Genomic DNA, 19,089 nt, shown 5'->3' with positions numbered 1-19,089 from the left:
TGAGGAAGTCAGACGTGACCTCACTAGTACACTAACTCATGAACGAATGAACGCTTCATCCTCATAAGACACTGCTGCCTCAGGTATCAACCTCCACCTGCTCTGGTCTGTATCATTTAGGACGGTGACCAGGTCAGAGTGTCATTTACCTGCTGCTTTTTGGCTCCGCCCAGAGACAGCCAGAGCAGGAGGCAGTCTGTCCGTCTCACTCAGTAACACCTTGATGGAACTCCAAAGCACAAATGTTAATTAGTAGGTCAAAGGTCAAGGAACACAATATCCAAGGAACTCTTCAAGGGAATCCCTTCACATTTGGCACTCAAGAACGTACTGATTAGAAATGTTGAGGTCAAAGGTCAAGGTCAGTGTGAGCTCACAAAACACTTTTTAGCCATAACTCAAGACTTCAGACAGTTGGTTAATATTTGTCTCTGGATAAACAGGGATGTGATCTGGAACTAGTTTGAGTGGCAGAGGGATAATTTTAGTTTCTGTTCAGCTCAACATCCAAACAGTCACAGGTGTGTGTTTCCATCCAGCATGAACCTGCATCAGAGTGAACCTACATCCTGGTGTTTCTCTGCTGATAATAAGGCACAGAGTTCTGTTACTGTGATCACTGTGTTCATTCATGGGGATTTTTATTTTGTAGTGTCACAAAGTGTAAACCTGGGATGAAATTTAATGCATCCTCTTGTATTTCATGTTGCTGTAACTAAGGAGAAATAACCCAGAGGTTAAACCACTGAGATGATGTTTCATATCAGCAGCTTTGATCAGCAGCTGTCAGCAGTGTTGATGAACCCAGCCTCCAGCCTCACTTCTTCCTGTGTTAGCACCAGCTCAGAGGAGAGAAGGACCCCTGACCCCTGAACCAAACAACGTCTCTGATATTGTTTACCTCCAGCTCATACTCCAGCTCAGAGCCCTGGACCATTTCTTTAACCCTGCATTAGTGGAGCAGAGAGGAAGTCAGACATATTTGTGGCTGTAACAGTGTTTAGGGAGGTTTCCTACTCAGATGTCATTGCAAATCCTCCATTGGTTGTTAAGAGTCACATTTTGAGACATTACTATGGTGTAAAGTTGTCAGCCCTCTGGGGCCCCTAATAGCCTTGGGCCCCGCGCATTCACAAGCCGTGTCTCTGGACATCACTGTGAGGATCTTTGTTGTGTGGACAGAATCCTGCTCTTTGATATATACAGGTCCTTGTCAGGGGCCAAGTCCTTACAGGGGGCACATTGCACTGACACTGTCAGTGGATAATATTAACCAAAAACACATTTCCAACAACAAGGAGTGTCGTTAAACCAGCCAGCAGAACGAAAGTGGTCTCAGCAGGTGGTTCAGGATGTGAACTGATGTAACGCTGCTGCAGGGGCCCCACGGCCTCACCTGGTAACGTCCTTACTGCAGTGGTTTGAACCCAGCTCAGGCCTTCGCTGCATGTCATCCCCTCTGCCCTCCAAGACCCAGCTCAGTTCATCCCTGGAGGTGTCAAACCAAAGCACACGGTCTGAGGCCTTTATCAGCCCAGCACAGACAAAGAAGTCCAGATCTATATCCACTTTATTATGTACACCTAATGCAGTGAGCCATCTACCTGTACAGAGTCCAGCCTTTATAGACCATCAGAGATGTCCGCTCAAATTTATAAATGGGCTTGTCACATAGTCCACTTCAACAACACTGCAGCCGTAAGAATGAACAGGTAGTTGAACACAGTAAAGACTGAACAGTGAACACACTATCTCACACACCATCCATCTGTTCATCCTCTCATCCACCCAGAGCTTCCTCCATGTTTTTGACCTTTCCCATCATTTTACAGGCTGGGACACATATGGTAAATACAAACAGTGATCCATGACTGACGGAGCTGCTGAGGTAAAAGACAACTGAGCATGTGCTGCTGATGGACAGGTGAATAAATATTAAGCTATGTGTGTGACATGATCCCACACTGAAGTAGAAGCTCTCTGCCATTTGGTGTTTGCCAGCAGGAAGGCAGAGTGGCTGCCTCTGAGTCTGTGGATGTGTGTGTGTGTATCTGAGGACTTTGCTCTCTGCAGAACAAGTCTTATGAGTTATTAAGACACAGATAATCCTGACTGGACTAATCTAACCTGCAGGTGTGTAAAACCACTGATTAGTAAACATCCATGTATACACACCGATCATGAAAGTGTGGGATTATCTCTTTACACCCACAACACACTGTCCTCCTCAGTGTGATACAGTACCTCCATTACACACACTGTATGTTCACTATGAGCCCTGTACTGAGTATTACTGCATTATTACATCACTACTCAGTTATAAGTACATTATTACTACAATATTACTACGCTATTACATTACTACTCAATAGTTATTACTATTGTGTGTGTGTGTGTGTGTGTGTGTGTGTGTGTCAGGAGATTAGAAGCGGCAAAACCCTGGACACCATATTCAAAAGTAGGACACAACAAGGCAGGAACTTCCCATGATCCTTTAGTGAAAAAATCATCTCTGACATGAACAGCATGGATTGACATCCATACCCCTTTTGTCTTCTTCCTTTGCTTTTCCTATTATTAACTAATAACTAAGCTGTGAAGTCCTCCAAACACACACACACACACACACACACACACTGTATATAAACAGCATGCAGTGGCTTCGTGCTCCTGCAGCTGAACACGGCCAGAGGAACCAGCAGAAATAACACCATTGTGCAGCTAAGTGGCCAAACTTCCCCTGAAGCCTCTTGGCTGTGGGAACACAGGTCATGGGAATGGTCGCCATGGTAACAGCATGTCAGAGCATGTTAATAACCTGCAGGACTGATGGGTCATGTTCAGGCCTGAGCATCAGCAGCTGGTTCAGGCTGAAGCAGCTGATCTGTGACCTCACTGAGACCTCACCTAATGAAGACACTGTCCACAAGTTACAGGGACACACAACCAGCACACACTCGGCTACAGCTGGAGCTGAACTGAAGATTAAAGTGGCTGAAAGCTGCTCTTCTCCTCTGAGACAGGTCCAACAGGTAGTTCTGACATTTCACTGTCAGAAACCGTCCAGTGATGAAACACTGAGGTTGACATCATCAAGGCTAAGGTCTGTCTCTCACAATACAGAGCGGCCGTCAATACAGACCTCTCAGTTCCTCAGGCTGGCAGAGAAGAAGTCTGGTCTCAGACTGGGTTTGTATTCTCCCTGTGTGGCGTTCACACTCAGACTTCATGTTGTCACACTGGGACTTCTGGACAAATGACCTGTCCTGTGGCTCCAACAACCTGAGACCAGCTCCAGCTCCAGAACACAGCTTTAACAAACCTTGAACTCTGACTTGACTAAACCGGAGATGGTTCCAGAACAGCTGATTATTGTCAGTTCAACCAATCAACCATCATCGGAGGAGCACCGACACACACACACACACACCTATATGTACAGTGTGCAGAGTAAGGCACTACATTCTATATTTTATTCGCACAAATTACACACAGGTCAAACAGCTTCACAGCCTATGACCATTAAATCAGAAACATTGTTACCACCAAAAATAGGCCAGGCTGCAAGTGAATCCAGTCCACACTGTGATGGTAATGGAGAGAGCAGTATGTAGTTCTCTTTATTAAAGTGAAACAGTGATAAATCACCATTGATGATACAGTAGCATAGCCTCATTTTACACGCAATCTGTGTTGACAAAGGTACAAAACATAGAAAATACACGGCAGAATATCATTGTTAAAACCCCCTATAACTACCTTGTAGTTCAATCCAGTCTGTAACCTGATTGGCTGGAGGCCTGGATCTGTGCCCTCATACAGGACTTCCTGGCTGTTGCCTCCTAGAAAACACAGTGAACACAAAGAGAGTCAGACACACTCACTCCTTCAGGAACAGTCCAGAATCAGAGGAAGTGGTCTCATCACCCTGGTACAGGGCCTGTGCACTGACTCAGTTTTCAGAGCCGGTGGAGGTGTGGTCCTGAGCACAGGGGGAGGAGTCAATTAAAGGTCACTCCACACAAGTTTTAAAGACAGAAACAGGATGAACAATAAAATCCTGATGTGACATCTGATCCTGTCTCACTGACAGACAAAAACTGTTGTGTCGTGATTCAGGCCTGAAGCCTCAATACAAGCGGCTACAGACGCAGCCCTCAGCTGTGAAGCTGACCTGATGGTGTGATGTCACAGAGCTGATACTTTGTGTGTCACAGCTGGAGGCAGCAGTGTGCAGCAGTCACCATGAGGCGTGTCAAAACAACTATGGCTCAGCTGCATTATTAGAAACTCAGCAAGATGGCTTGAGCCTCAAAAGTAAGTTAAGGTGCTTTTATTTACACAAGAAATCATGAGAACAAAACCTTGGATGTCTAAAGAAAGAAATGATAACTTATAACTTTATATACCACTTGTAGAAATCAACTGCCTGGTTCACAGCCACACTCAGACAGCCTCGCTGTCCTCTCTCTCAGAGAGAGCCTTGCTGACCAGAGGCTTATGAGTGCTAAGCCCCGCCCCCTAGACCAACCAACAATCTTTAATCAATTATCTTCTATTTCCCCCCAGTGTTCAACTCTACTACTGAAGAAATATAACTTATCAAAGACACAAAATTTGCCAATTAAATTTCTCACAACTAGCTCAACAAGTTTCCATGCTCACCACAGTGCACACAGCTCCAGTTTCAATTTTTTCAGCCAGAGTCCAGCTCCCATGGCCACAACTCTGACAATCCACTGTCTACCCTGTCCTACGATAGATTTAAGGAAAAAGTAAAATCCTGTTTTGACCAACCTAAGCACTCCGGCAATGCCTCCAGTCGACTCCTGAGTCTCCGCCAGGGAAACAGAAGTGTGGCGGATTACTCAACTGAGTTCTGGACGTTAACTGCAGACACTGATTGGAATGAGGTTTTTGTTAAAGGGCTAAATGAAACTCTAAAAGATGAATAAGCCACACAGGATGAGCCAGCAAATTTGAACTTGCTCATCTCACCATCCATTAAAATTGACAACCGGCTGCGTAAGTGTAGGCTGGAGCAAATAGCTCGCCCAGTGGTCATTCCTACCTCCCAGATTTCTCTGCCTTCTTCCAGGAGAACCACCTGTTCCATGCTGGTAATTCCCAGTGAGCCGCAGGAGATGGCGGAGGACGAAACCATGCAACTGGGCTGGGCTCATCTGTTGGTGAAGGAGCGGCTCCGGAGGATCCCATACAGCCAAAAGAGAGGGCTCATCAGTGAATGTGGGGGTACTGATGAGCCAGATTGACAACCAATCCCCCAAGAACTGTCATTTGCAATTGCCTGCTACTCCCTGTCATCGTCGTTGAGGACAATTTTCTGAACCAGGAATTGGCAGCTCAAGCAGGTTTCCCCATTGAACCACCTAAGACTCTCCTGTCAGCTTCAGCCCTCGATGGTAGACTGTCGGCCAAGGTCACACATTGCACTTCACCCCTGACTCTGGTCCTGTCCAGTAACCACACTCCGATTTCCACCTAATTTCAGCTCCACAGTCTCCACTCATCCTAGGCTAACCCTGATTAATGAAACACTACCCCTATATTGAGTGGTCAGCCAACTGAATAATTAGCTGGAGTCCTTTTTGTCATTCTGCATGCCTTCACTCTGCTCTGTCTCCTGCCTGCAGTTCCTTGGACTCACCTGGTTCAGACTCAGCTCCACCCGATCTCTCCAGTATCCCAGAGTATTGTGATCTGTGGGAGATCTTCAGTAAGACCAGTGCTCTGAGCCTGCCTCCTCATCGGCAGTATGACTGCTCTATTGACCTGCTTCCTGGGGCACCCCTGCCTTCCAGCCGTCTCTACAATCTGTCATGGCCCGAACGGGAGGCCATGGAGAAATGCATCAAGGACACTTTGGCAGCAGGTATCATCCACCCTTCCTCCTCACCTCTCTTTGTTGAGAAGAAAGATAAGACACTCCACCTATGCATTGACCACCGCGGCCTGAAAAGTATAACTGTTAAAAATAAATACCCCCTACCTCTAATTAACTCTGCATTCGAACTGCTCCAGGGCACCACCATCTTTTTAAAGCTCGATCTCTGCAACCCCTACCATCTGGTTAGGATCCAAGAAGGGAACAAATGGAAGATGGTCTTTAACACCCTGCTTGGACACTCTGAGTATTTAGTCATGCCTTTTGGTCTAAATAATGCCCCAGCTGTTTTCCAGGCCCTAATTAATGAAGTGCGCCATGACTTCCTGAACTGTTCTGGACGACATTCTTGTCTTTTCATAAAATCCTGCTGAGTATGTTTCACACGTCTGCCAGGTCCTTCAGTGTTTAATGGAGAATAAACTCTTTGTGGAAGCGGAAAAGTGTGAGTTCCATGTGGACATGGTTAGTTTCCTGGGCTACATCATTGGTTGTGGCCAAGTGGAGGCAGACCCTGAGAAGATCAAGGCTGTGGCAGAGTGGCTCAAGCCTACCACCAGGAGGCAGCTCCAACATTTCTTGGGGTTTGCAAACTTCTATCGTCACCTCATCTGTGACTACAGCAAGGTAGCAGCACCACTCACCAAACTCACCTCCACCAAACAGTAATTCTCCTGGTCCCCTGAAGCGTAGGCTGCATTCTCCAAGTTAAAACACCTGTTCACCTCAGCACTAATCCTGGTCCAGCCCGATTTGTCCAAGGAATTCATGGTGGAGGTGAATGCCTCAGATTCTGGGGTAGGAGCAGTTCTTTCCAATATTCTGATTCTGACTCTAAAATGCATCCATGAACTTTTTTCATGCCATCTCATCCCTGCAGAGAGAAATTATGATGTGGGCAACTGAGAACTGTTGACAGTCAAATTGTGGTGGAAATTCTCTGCTGTTGGTGAGGAATGAAATAGAGACTTCTGCCGGCCGACAAGGTTTTTATTTTCTTTGCAAAGAAAAGGTCAATCAACATGCGAGCGGTCAGAATGAAGAAAGACCCCGAGTATGGGGAGACCTAAACAGACCCCCCCCCCCCCCTGTTCTTTGGCTGGTTCAATTTCACTCTCACCTATTGCCCCAGATCCAGAAATGTGAAACCTGAGGCCCAGAGAGATCAGCCAGACCCAGGTGGTGGTCCCCCTGCCATCCGGGGATTAATCACACTTTATCTCTGTTAAGGAGAAGTTTCTGGTGGCCCACCGTGGATGCTGACACAGTGGAATATGTTGATGCTTGCTCAGTATGTGCTAGGGGCAAAGTTTCCCACATCGCTCCTGCGGGTCTGTTGCAACCACTTCCTGTCCCTGGTCGGCTTTGGTATCACATTGGCTTGGATTTCATTACTGGTCTGCCCCCCTCCCAAGGTAAAAACACCATTCTTACTATTGTGGACCGTTTTTCTAAGGCCATTCACATAGTGGCCTGCCCAAGTTGCCATCAAACTTTGAGATGGCTACTCTGGTGGTGCAGGAGGTGGTTAGGCTGCATGGTATCCCTGTTGATATTGTGTCTGACCAAGGGCCCCAATTCACCTCTCAGGTATGGAGGGAGTTCTGTCGTGCTTTAGGGGCCTCAGTGAGTCTGTCCTCTGGTTTCCACCCACAAAGTACAATCAGACCAAGAGAGCCAATCAGAATGCGCAATCAGTATTACGCTGTGTTGCTGCCTCCAACCACTCCTCTAATCATCTGCCCTAGGTGGAGTATTCCTACAATGCTCTCACCAGTTCTGCCATAGGTATGTCACCATTTGAAGCGTCCCTGGGTTATCAGCCACCTCTGTTCTCCTCTCTGGAGTACCTTCTGTACAGCATCACCTTCACCATTGTTAGAAAGTGTGGAAAGACACCTGAGCTGCCCTCCTCCATTCTGTGGATTCTGCTAGGAGGACTGCAGATAAGCATTGCACACCAGCCCCTGACTACACTCCAGGTCAGTCTGTTTGGTTATCTGCCAAGAATATTCCCTGAGACTGAGTCTAAGAAACTTGCTCCACGGTTCATTGGTCCGCCAAACCTCACACACTGACCTACAACATTACATAGTACTGTGTGACCCTTGAATTCCCCAACAAAGCAGTCAGAAAGACTGTAGCTGAAGCTCAGGAGAGACATGGGAACTTGGGTCTTGAGGAGTTGTACCCATTTATTTACTGACAAACAGCCTAAAGTGCACAAACATTACACTTCTACGTTCACAGCTACACTGCTAACTAACGAGCTAACTCTTTGCTCAGGGTCGCCAGCATCAGTGCCGTCTCTCTCTCTGTCTGTCTCTGTCCCTCTCTGTCTCTCTTTTCCTCTCTCTCTCTCGCCACGCACACAATCTACGTACTGATCTATTCCTAAAAGCAGCTGCTCTACATCTGAAACAATATTCTGTCTCAAACATATCAAACTTACTGCAGATCTTCCACAGAGATGATGAGTCAGTGTAATTTGCTTGTTTTCTTGCTGCTGCCTCTTAATGTGCAGCTTTAGTTTCCACACACGTCTATGCATGCACATGATACTACAATGTAACTGATCTCAGAACAGTAGAGGCTAAGTCAAGCTAGTTTTCAGAGATAATACTCTGCAGTCACCACCAGAGGGCAGTAAATGACATGACGAATACAAACAGGCATCCAATCTTTTATGGGACAGAAAGCTGTTCAGAGATCAGAGATATCGCTTTACTGAAGTATCTTTCTGATTGATGTCTATTTTTAACTTTAACTGGACAAACACTGGAATTTAATATAACTCTGACACAAATGTTATCTTTACTCCTCCCAACTGTAACTACAACTGTAACTGTAACTACAACTGTAACTGTAACTACAACGTGACTACAATATATATTGACTCTTGACTTTAACCATATGTGTTGACACACACCTTTTCCAGAGACAGATGTGGACCCAGAGAGGAGTCCTGCTGGGCAGAAAACACCTTCAGAGTCCTGACAGAAACTGTTTCCAGTTGTCCTTTATTTTCACTCCTGTTGCTCTCTGTGCTGAATCCTCTGGACGTCCTGTTGAGCCCTCTGAGGTGTTGGTTCCACTTTATTCCAGATAGGGTCTTATTTTCAGTGATGACTTAGCTCCAAATCCATTCAGTCTGCAAACTGCGATCCCTCTTTACTGCTGCTGAGGGTCACTGTCACTGAGGAGAGCCACTTCATTACTCCTGAAAAACAACAGTCAGTGAGACTCTACCTGAGAACGGCTTCTCTTCTGCTTTACAACAACCAGCTTATTGAAAATGATGAGTGAGTTGTAATTCTAAGAATCTGGTGCAGTGGTTTTTTTCTCATTGATTAAAGAAATAGGAGATGATAATTAGATTTAGATAACCATTATTCAGAAAGGTCATTTCACTGGAAACCTTATTGTAATAAGGAATTAATGACACTCAACATACATGTTCAAGAACCTGTTCAAGAACTGAAAAACAGTCAGTGTAACTCTGACAGATCTAGACTCCATGAAGGATGCCTCAAACATGGAAACTGGGTCCAAGGCAGGTTTGGAAAATGCCCATGGACACACAACTGATAATGAAATTCTAGTCATCAGACTCCCATATTCAAATAAATAATAATAAGAATAATAATAATAGTAACTTTATTTGTACAGTACCTTTAAAAAGGAGGGTTTAACAAGTGCTTTGAAAAACAATGATAATCAAAAGCAACAGAGGGAAGACAAACAATATATTACATTGTAAAGAAGGAGGGAGCAAAACCAAACACACACACACACACACACACACACACACACTGTAAAAACAGTGAAAGAACAATACAGAGAAAATAAAAAGATAAAAAAATATGAAAATAAATAAATAAATAAAATAAAATAAAAAGACAAGCTCACATAAAAGTGCGTCTATAAAAAAAGTTTTTAGAGGTGATTCTAAGGAGGTCACTGATTCTGCCTTATCCCCTCGGACAGGTCGATCCAAAGTCGAGGTGCCCTGATGGCAAAAGCATGGTCATCTGTAGATTTAAGCCTCGACTTTGGAACTGCCAGAAGGGCCCAGAGGATCTAAGGCTGCGTCCTGGCTCCCATGGGGTCAACAGTTCTATCATGTAGCTCAGGGCCAGGCCCCGTGGAGCTTTAGAAGTGGTCAGTAAAATCTTAAAATCAATTCTGAAACAACAGGGAGCCAGTGAAGGACTGAGGTGATGTGATGTCATCTGCTAAAACCAGTCAGAAGCCAAGCTGCTGTGTTCTGAACCAGTGACTTTTAGTCAGACAGGAGGAGGTAGAGTCATCCAGCTCCAGGAAATGAAGGTGTGAATGACAGATCAGGCTGTAAGAGAACAGATTGATTTTTGATGGATTTTGATGGAAGCAGGACTGGATGGTGATCAAAGGTCAGGTGTAACTTAAACAGAACTCCATGGATTTGACAGAGCGATTTCATGCTGTGTTTGAGTGTCATAAAAATGTGTGTGTTCAGAAAGAAGCTTAATCCCCTTTAAACACTGATGATGAAGTGGTTCATACAGAAGGGATCTGGATTTACATCTGCGCCGTCAGCACCACTGGCTGCACACACCACCATGTATTCATGTATTCATCATATCATATTCATATCTAACATCATGACAGATCTCTTCCCCGTAACATTACACCGAGAAACAGTCTCTGAGCAGATTCATGTGGACGAGGGAGTAAAACAGGGTAAAGTCAAACTGACTCAGAGACAGAAGTTGTTGTAGACACTTTGAATTCAAATTTAAAGAGAGAAACTACTCCAGGTTTTTTTTGTAATTATCTTTCATTAGACCTTTTCTTATCTGTTAGGGATTGTCAGCTCTACTTGATGGTCATTTTCCACACCAAAGCCACAGCCTAGACATAACGACTGTGAGGCGCGGGCTGATGATCAATAATATCAAATATCACAATATTTCCTGCCATATGTGATATTTACAGTGTAGTTCAGTCCAGTCTGTCCTGCTGCAGAATCCTACCCTCTCTCATTGCTTTGTTTACTCAACATTGAACCTTGTCACATGAGAAATCAAACTGTGATCACTTATACCTGAAACATCAAACACATTCATATAATTACCGGTATACATCATAAAAACATCTGAAACATAAAATACAATTATATAATGATGTATGATTAAGCAAAACAAATGAAACATAAATTACAACATTAATTATCCACTAAGATAATCGTGTATCACTGTATGGACATATTAAATATTACATATAGGTAGCACTGTTCTGGTCTTAGGGAGCTTTACACTACGATCTCAACCAAACCTCACCTTCGGACATCACACAAAAACCACCACACATACACAAAAAAACACACACACACATACACACACACTTGAACTGTAATCACCCAGTTAGTGACAAAGGAGGGAAAACCACACACACACTGGTGGTGTTATTATATTATTCTATTCATTATTATTATTTTATTTATTTATTATTTATTGAATTTTAGTATTTTTATATATTCATTTCTCTCTGCTTCACATGATATATGTATATATATATATATATATATATACATATATCATGTGAAGCAGAGTGTAGTTGTATGAGCCATTGAACAGACAGAGGCAGCTCATTCTCACTTGTTGAGCCTGCTGCTACTGGAACATTCCTGCAGGTGGCAGCAGAAGAGGAATCTTCAGAGGATGGACTTCAGTGACACTGATCACTGAACAATGTCATCATGCTCTCCAGCTGTTCGTTCTCCTCAGCTTCTTGTCTCACCTCACAATATTTCGTACCCACTTCATTAGATTAAAGCTCCATATTTTAACTTCTCCAGGGTTTTATCTTAAGTGTTGATATCCATCAGAAGATATATTTATGGTTTTAAGAACCAGAAACCATCTCAATGTAGATTTACATCTCCTACATCTCCTCTCTCAGGCTTCTCTCTGGAGCTCCAGTAACAACAGGTCAGTCAGCCAATCAGAAAAGAGGCTCTGAACCTCTCTTCTGATTGGTTAATTATTTTCTGAGTGATCCAATAAAAATATAGCAGATTTCAGGTAAACACTTAAAGAAAGCAGATCCTGCAAGGTTGGATGGTGGGTCCAGGTGGGCAGCTCTTGGGGTGCGGCTGAGGGTGGTGACTGCTTTGTTGTGACATCACAAAGTTCCAGAAGTCCTGACGGCTGGTTTTAAGACTCAGTTTCTGAATACAGGCTGTGTGCATTTCTCTGTGGACTGAGGCTTTGATACTTTCACAGTATTAATATAGAACCTAGACCTGCTTTATGATCACAAACACATGGACATCTACCTTTAGACTGGGTGGAGCTTTAATGGTCAGTTTTAGTTCTCTTTAACGTCTCTGCGAGCTCTGTTTTCATGTTCTCCACAGTCCTGAGAGAAACAGCCTCTGCTGTTTATTCATCTATGTCCAGATATGAACCAGTATTTCGCGGCCTGCTCTAGGCCTAATCTGACAACCTGGCTGTAACGACCATAAACTGTATGACACTTGTTAAGGCGGCTTCAGTAGTGCGTCACTCTAATCCTGACCAATCAGCGAGCTACGTGTATCACGCTGAGGGTTTACAGGTCAAGGGTTGCCAAGGAGAGAGGAAGATGGCGGCAGGCAGAGTGAGCGGTAGGCTCCGCTGACACAGATTTAGCAGGCAGACCGTGCTTTAGAGAACCGCGTTGTGCTGCTCATCTGACCGCTGACTTCTCTCCGCGGGAATAAGGACGGTAATGGCGCTGCTGAACGGCTTGTTATGGCGGTTCTTGCTGGTTTTGGTCCACGTCAACAGAGCGCTCGTCTCCTGGCTCCGTGTCTGGCTTCGAAGCTGGAAGGACCGGTTGTGGGAGCGGGCTATGGCCGCCCTGCTGCTGCCGGTAGCCCTGACTGGGTTCGCGGACCACCAGAAAAAGTTAAACCACAACCCCGATGCTAACGCTAACCCGGCGACTGGAAACCACGCTGCAGGTCGTCGGTCACGGTGGCTGTCCGACGGCAGGTCTCTGGAGAAGCTGCCGGTCCACATCGGCCTGTTGGTGGCGGAAGAAGAGCCCAGCTACACGGACATAGCGAACCTGGTGGTCTGGTGTATGGCTGTCGGGATTTCTTATGTCAGCGTCTACGACAATCACGGTAAACACTTCACTCTGTATCCCTGCTGGGTGAAGGCGCGGCTCTGTGGTCCACCTCTGTACTGTCAGGTTTAAGTTAGTTCACTAACTAGTCTCCCAGGTTCATACCGGGTCAGTCATGAGTCCGATCCAGAGAGCTGGACACCGGAGGACTGCAGGCAGCTGAGCGGCCTCTGGGTGCCGTGTACCGCAGTCATGTCTGCTGCTGTCTAAACCACACAGCTGTTGTCTTATCTCATTACTTTCATTCACTCCTTTGTGTTTCATTTGTTTGGCTTGATATGTTTGTTTGACTTTCATAACGTGTCACAACTCAAATGACCATAATTTATACAGTCAGCAGCATGCCCCCCCTTCCCCCTGTGAGGTCATGTGACTGTAGAGGTTATATTAGTTTGTTCCACACAGTCTGATCGTCTCTGAAGAAACAGACGCCTACTTGAGACTGCTGATCTGTATTCACATCAGGGCTCATACAGGACAGGGTTAGGACAGGACCTTGGTTAGAGTAGACTGGTTTACTCCTAAAACAACTTGAAAGAGCTGGTGTTTATAATCTGTAAAGCTGTAGTTAAATATTATATTACCCTCTGAATCTCTGTATTCTTTCTGTGCATGCCACAATTTCTCTCTTTAAGAGCTAAGGCATCTTTGTCAGGGCAGCCATCTTTGAATCTGTGAAAGTGACTGGTCCTGGAGTCCACCACTCAGTCGTACATTCTGATCACAGCGGATAAAAGAAAAAAACAACTACAGCACAGAAATGAGCTGACAGCAGATCCAAGCTCTCAGTGCTGTTCATGTCTGTTGTGGGTGAATGTGATCTTTGTATGTAACACTTAAACAGTTTTGAAGGAGCTGCTACTTGGACAGATTCAGAAGGAAACATAATGACTCAGAGCTGCACTGTTTCATCGTGTTTCCTGCAGCGTCTTAATGAAAGAGATCAAAATGTTTTTATGTTCTTGATTTTGGATTGAACTACTTTATCCTCTCCTTGGTTTCCCCCTCAGGTATCTTTCGAAAGAACAACTCCCGCCTGCTGGAGGAGATAGTGAGGCAGCAGCAGGACTTGTTGGGTGTGGATGGATCCAAACACAGCGTGGAGTTCCTGAGCAACGGCTCTGACAAACACCAGCACCATGGTAAGGACCTGTCCTGTTATTTCACTCACTGTGTTCAGCATGTGTGAACAGGCTGGTGTCTGTTGTATTTCCATGTGAACACAGACACACACAGGAACAACACAATAAAACTAGAAGGGCACCGACCTCAAACATCATACACCAGGCTTCAGAGAAAAACATTCACATTCATAGTAAAGGTCTTGGGTCCTGCCCTGGTCCATGAGCCGCCCTCCACCCAGTTATGTGTAAAAAAAAAAAAAAAAAAAACCACAACCTCCTTTTTGCAGGTGAAAGATCAACAGGTGTCTTTACTGCATTTAAAGAAGCTTTGGTTCCAAAATAAGTTGTGGGGGGGGCTGAATCCCTGTTCCAGGATCCACCTCCGGACTGGACCTGTTCCCACGCTCTCATCTTTCAGTGTGAAACGTGACTCTGAGCTTTTCTGACTGTAACTGTTGGAGTAGCTGCTACTGGATCCTTCAAACTTCACAGAGCGACAGGTGAACTGGATTTAACAGCCTGATGTACTGACGTTATCGTCTGCTCGACATTATCCGTCCTCTGCAACAAACAGGAGCAGAGTGGAGAACGTGTAGGCTGTGTTCAGACGCAGGCTCAGGGCTCAGTTTGTCCCGAGGCGGACTGAAACACCGTCCTGTCGGTCTGTGGGAGGAGCACGGCTCAGGGGTACTGCATTCCTCTGGTAGGTGGGACAAGTTCTTTGGGACAAAGGACAGAAACTGACACTGCCAGCTACCACCCCATGACACCTGATTCTGGTGCTCCTCCCTCTTCAACTGGGTCCTGGTCTTCCTGACTGGTAGACTGCAGTCAGTCCAGATCGGCACCTCCAGCACCTCCACCCTGAGCTCTCCAGGGCTGCTGACAAATGACTGCATTGCATCGTCAAGTTTTGTGGTGACACAACATTGGTGGACCAATGAAGAAGCAGCTCACTGAGAGGAGGTGGGGCTACTTGCAGTGTGGTGGTGTAAGACCAAAACTCTGGCTCTCTGTACTGACAAGGTGTCAGGTGTATTTAAACCCGGTCCCTGTCCCCACAAGTTGACAGGATTGGTTCCCTGGCTGTCTGAATCAGTTTTTATGAGACTGTCATTGGTTCACTGCAGTTCAAGGTGGAAACACTCAGTTATGGTGTTAGTATTATTTCACCCATCATGTGTCTTTATTATAGAAAAACATCATGTGGATGTTAAATAAGGTGAAACAGCTGATCTTCATCAGAGGCTCTTTAAAGATGGAGGAGCAGACTGATCACTGACCCAGACATAATGTGTTTACCTGTGTGTGATTCAATCCAGGTACATTAAACAATAAACTGAATGTTGGGCCCCTTCAGCACTAATGAAGTCTGGAATAATTCCACTTATCTCCAACCTCTGGTCTGTTATATAATAACACTTCCCCCACCCGGAGAGAGCTCAGTGAGGGCTGCTTCAAACCAACCTGGTCAACATGTGCAGGATTTTATTATTAACTCTGTCTGCTCATGTTAGCAGATCTCAAGATAGAATTATCTCTCAGGTCTCACAGTCTGGACCCAAATCTGTATTTACTGTCAGGGACATCAGTGCCTCCCTACAGGAGTTCACCTTACTGCTGTTGTCTCATGATACGGTTCAGTCAGGACTGGGGTCAGTTCGGTTTGGTCGTCAGCCTCTTCTTCTGACATCACAGCACCAATAACCAATCACTTGTCTTCTGCTTCATTAGCCTCTGTTCATTTCTCATCACTAATTAGCCTCATCACAGAGTTCTCTGCACTCTGTAGATCACATGCTGCTGATACACAGCCTCAGTGACAACAACCAACCATCTTTTTACAACCATCTGTCCTGTGGGAGGGCTAGCAGGAAGGCACAGGTGGTTTTCAAAGTAAGGGCTTTATTTACCCAAAATAAAATTTACAAAAACAAATAAAGTTCTGGACCCATAAAAGAGGTGAACTGAACAAAGTAACCAGACAAACCGACGGACACCTAACACACACTGATATTTACTGACAGATCAGACCAGGATTAACTTTAACACTTTCACTTTCAATGTAACAACAGAGAAACCAACAGCACACTGAGTCTTAAACTGAAATAAAATCCTGCTAATATATACATCCTGTTAAATACACAAAATCAACGCAATAGGTTAAAATCAATACAGCAGGTTAAAATCAACACAACAGGTTTCCACCACACCTGCAAAAATAATCCAAAGTCTCAGATGTTGAGTCATGGGGAGTTGACGGTGATCATGTGTTGTGTTGTGTGTGTCAGTGGTGTCCTGCAGGCCCACAGTGAAGGTGCTGTCTCCTGAGGACGGGAAGCAGAGCATTGTCCAGGCAGCGCAGCAGCTCTGTCGCTCAGTGGAGAACAAGGAGAGGAGCTCCAAGGACATCAGTGTCAGCATGCTGGACATCCTGCTCAGAGGTACTGTGTGTGGTCTCAGCTTTATATTTTTAATACATCCTTCAGTGTAGCTTTATTCAACAAACTACTCACAAAACAAGAGATGAAATTCCCATAATCCTCTGCTGCAACACCAGCTGCACTGCAGCATCAATGCTGCTTTAATGTTCCCAGAGGGGAGAAAACAAACAGCTGCACCAGCCACTCTCTCTCTCATCATTCATCTGAACAGTGTCACACAGGATGCGTTCAGGAGCAGTGCTGAGTGTAGGTCTCACAGAGCCCAGCACACACTCACTGTAGTTAGGAGCAGAAAACATGTCATCAGTGATGTCATCATCATCATCAATGATGTCATCAGTTGTTCAGATAGTTAGTCAGATAGCATTTTTCACTCTTCAGACCTTAAGTTAACAGCTCTGACTTGGTTTAACAACCATCAGTCCCACAGAGCTCAGGGTCATCAACCCTGATAAAATCTGGCTTTTATCATCTGTGTGAAAGGAAACATGTCAGGACTGAAAGAGGCAGACCCCTAAACACGTGAACACATGATCACGTGATCATATGTCACTGTCTCAGTGTCTAACAGCCATGAACTGATGTGCTGCCAGGAAACAGGCACTGACAGATTCCATCATCTGGCCCAGTGCCATCACTCCATCATCTGACCTGCAGTGTCACAGCCACTGAGGTCTCTGTAGTCCAGAACTCAGAGTCAGCAGGTCACTGGTGGACTGTCTGTGTAATACTTCCTGAATGCAGCTGTGACGTCTGACCCTGTGACATCCGGTCATGTGGAATGACTTGGTGCTGATGACTTGCTCTCTGTCTGTGTTTCTCAGAGTCGAAGAACATCCCCGACCCTGAGCTGGTGCTGAAGTTTGGTCCTGTGGACAGCACGCTGGGCTTCCTGCCCTGGCACATCAGACTCACCGAGTTCATGTGAGTCCTAGTCTGGGTCAGATTCAGAGTCAGTCTGGTTCAGACCAGCAGCACATTCAGGGTTAACCATTCCTCCAGCAGAACAGCAGATGTCACTGTTGAGCCGTGGGTGTCAGGATGTGGTCTGAGCTGTGTGTCCTGCTCTGTCCTCAGATCCCTGCCCTCCCACAGGAACATGTCCTACGAGGACCTGCTGGGCGCCCTGCAGCGGTACGGAGCCTGTCAGCAGAGGCTCGGCCAGTGACGCTCAGGCCGGCTTCAGGTTCTTCAGAGGGAAGAAGTGTGGGGTGTCTGGACAGGTGGTGTCCCTCACTGCTCCTGGATATCCACCGGCTCAAGGGCGAGGGAGCCAGGAGAGCCCACCAGCTCACTTCCTGCCACCAGCTCTTGTCTTATAATAAACTCACATTCCACAGGACTTGTGGAACATGCTCTCCAAGCTCAGAGAGAATGAGACATCAGAGACACACTGGCATGAGAGGCCTCAGTGTTCCACAAACCCTGTTCTGTCCTCTGGCTCTCTCTTTGTCTTCAGTGTCCAGCTGCTGTTTACTGCTGAACACTCGCCTCCACTCAGCAGACAACAAAGAAGAAACCAGGCTTTGTGCCCGTTCTTCTGAGGCATCCTGGGAAATACAGCTGCATGTTCAGGGACACGCTCAACTTCCCAACTGTGTGTGAGCTGAGCATTGGACGTTGAGCTGAGGGACAGTGTCAGCAAGTGTAAATATGAGAAGGCCACATGGCTCTGTGTTCGTCCCTGTGGCCTCAGCTTTCAGTCGTGTGTTCATGTGTAATGTTGCTGCAGAAACGTCCAGAGTGTGAGGCTCCTGTTGGACTGACCTAGCTCTGAAATAAAGACCAGCTCTGTCTGTGCGTGCGTGCGTGCGTGCGTGCGTGCGTGCGTGCGTGCGTGCTTGCTTGCGTGTCACAGAACAGTCGGAAATCATCTCAGTTCCGTCCACATTGACACATTTCAGTTTTGAACACGTCTCCTCTTCTACATTTTGGTTTTAAGCTCATCTCTTCTTCTACATTTCAGTTTTAAACTCATCTCTTCTTCTCAGTTTCCTCCTCCGTCCACTCTCCTCCAGAGTCTTCAACCCCTAAAACAGAGACTTTCAGAAACGCTGCTGGACCCCTTTTAATCTAAACCTCCAGGGTTGTGTTGTAGTCTGGACGGACAGAAACACAGACCATTGGAAACGATGACATAGACACCCACGGTGGCTCCTGATTGGCTCTCATCAGCCTGGACTACCAGTGGTGAAACAACATGGATAATGAATTAAAGTGTTACTGACTTTGTTGTCTTTGCAGCAGCTGTTGTTCAGTTCAGGTCTGGATTTGAACTCTACAACTGTCTTTGCTGTTTCTCCTTAAGAGGATTTACTGGAACCAACCAAGAGGAGACAATGCGCTTCCTGTTTACACTGGCTCGCATATGCTCAGTGTAGGTGAATGGTGATGTGATAGTCTGGACGGAGATCTTTTCATTTTGATTCGCCATTTTAAAATAAAAACATGTTACTGTGGA

The 19,089-nt window shown here is 45.7% G+C and overlaps 1 protein-coding gene across 1 annotated transcript; it reads left to right on the top strand.

The window, feature by feature from the left end:
• Positions 1–12,496: 12,496 nt before the first annotated feature.
• nus1 (NUS1 dehydrodolichyl diphosphate synthase subunit) lies at positions 12,497–19,089 on the top strand. The gene is made up of 5 exons (XM_071478396.1): positions 12,497–13,058; positions 14,071–14,202; positions 16,476–16,628; positions 17,453–17,552; positions 17,706–19,089. Exons 1-5 carry the CDS (start codon positions 12,659–12,661, stop codon positions 17,794–17,796), a joined length of 876 nt encoding a protein of 291 aa, XP_071334497.1. The 5' UTR covers positions 12,497–12,658; the 3' UTR covers positions 17,797–19,089.

Source organism: Trachinotus anak, unplaced genomic scaffold (genome assembly GCF_046630095.1).
Source record: "Trachinotus anak isolate AG129_WGS33_773 ecotype Australia unplaced genomic scaffold, CSIRO_AGI_Tana_v1 ptg000005l, whole genome shotgun sequence".
Lineage (NCBI taxonomy): Eukaryota > Metazoa > Chordata > Actinopteri > Carangiformes > Carangidae > Trachinotus > Trachinotus anak.
The sequence above is the reverse complement of the archived record's forward strand: the minus strand, read 5'-3'. Positions and strand labels throughout refer to the sequence as shown.

What these genes read in the sequence shown, in the direction of transcription:
- nus1 (XM_071478396.1), top strand. Translation starts at nt 12,659, where the DNA reads ATGGCGCTGCTGAACGGCTTGTTATGGCGGTTCTTGCTGGTTTTGGTC. An exon ending in GCTGGACATCCTGCTCAGAG is followed by an intron (nt 16,629 to 17,452) that starts GTACTGTGTGTG and finishes TGTGTTTCTCAG; the next exon opens with AGTCGAAGAACATCCCCGAC. An exon ending in ATCAGACTCACCGAGTTCAT is followed by an intron (nt 17,553 to 17,705) that starts GTGAGTCCTAGT and finishes CTCTGTCCTCAG; the next exon opens with ATCCCTGCCCTCCCACAGGA.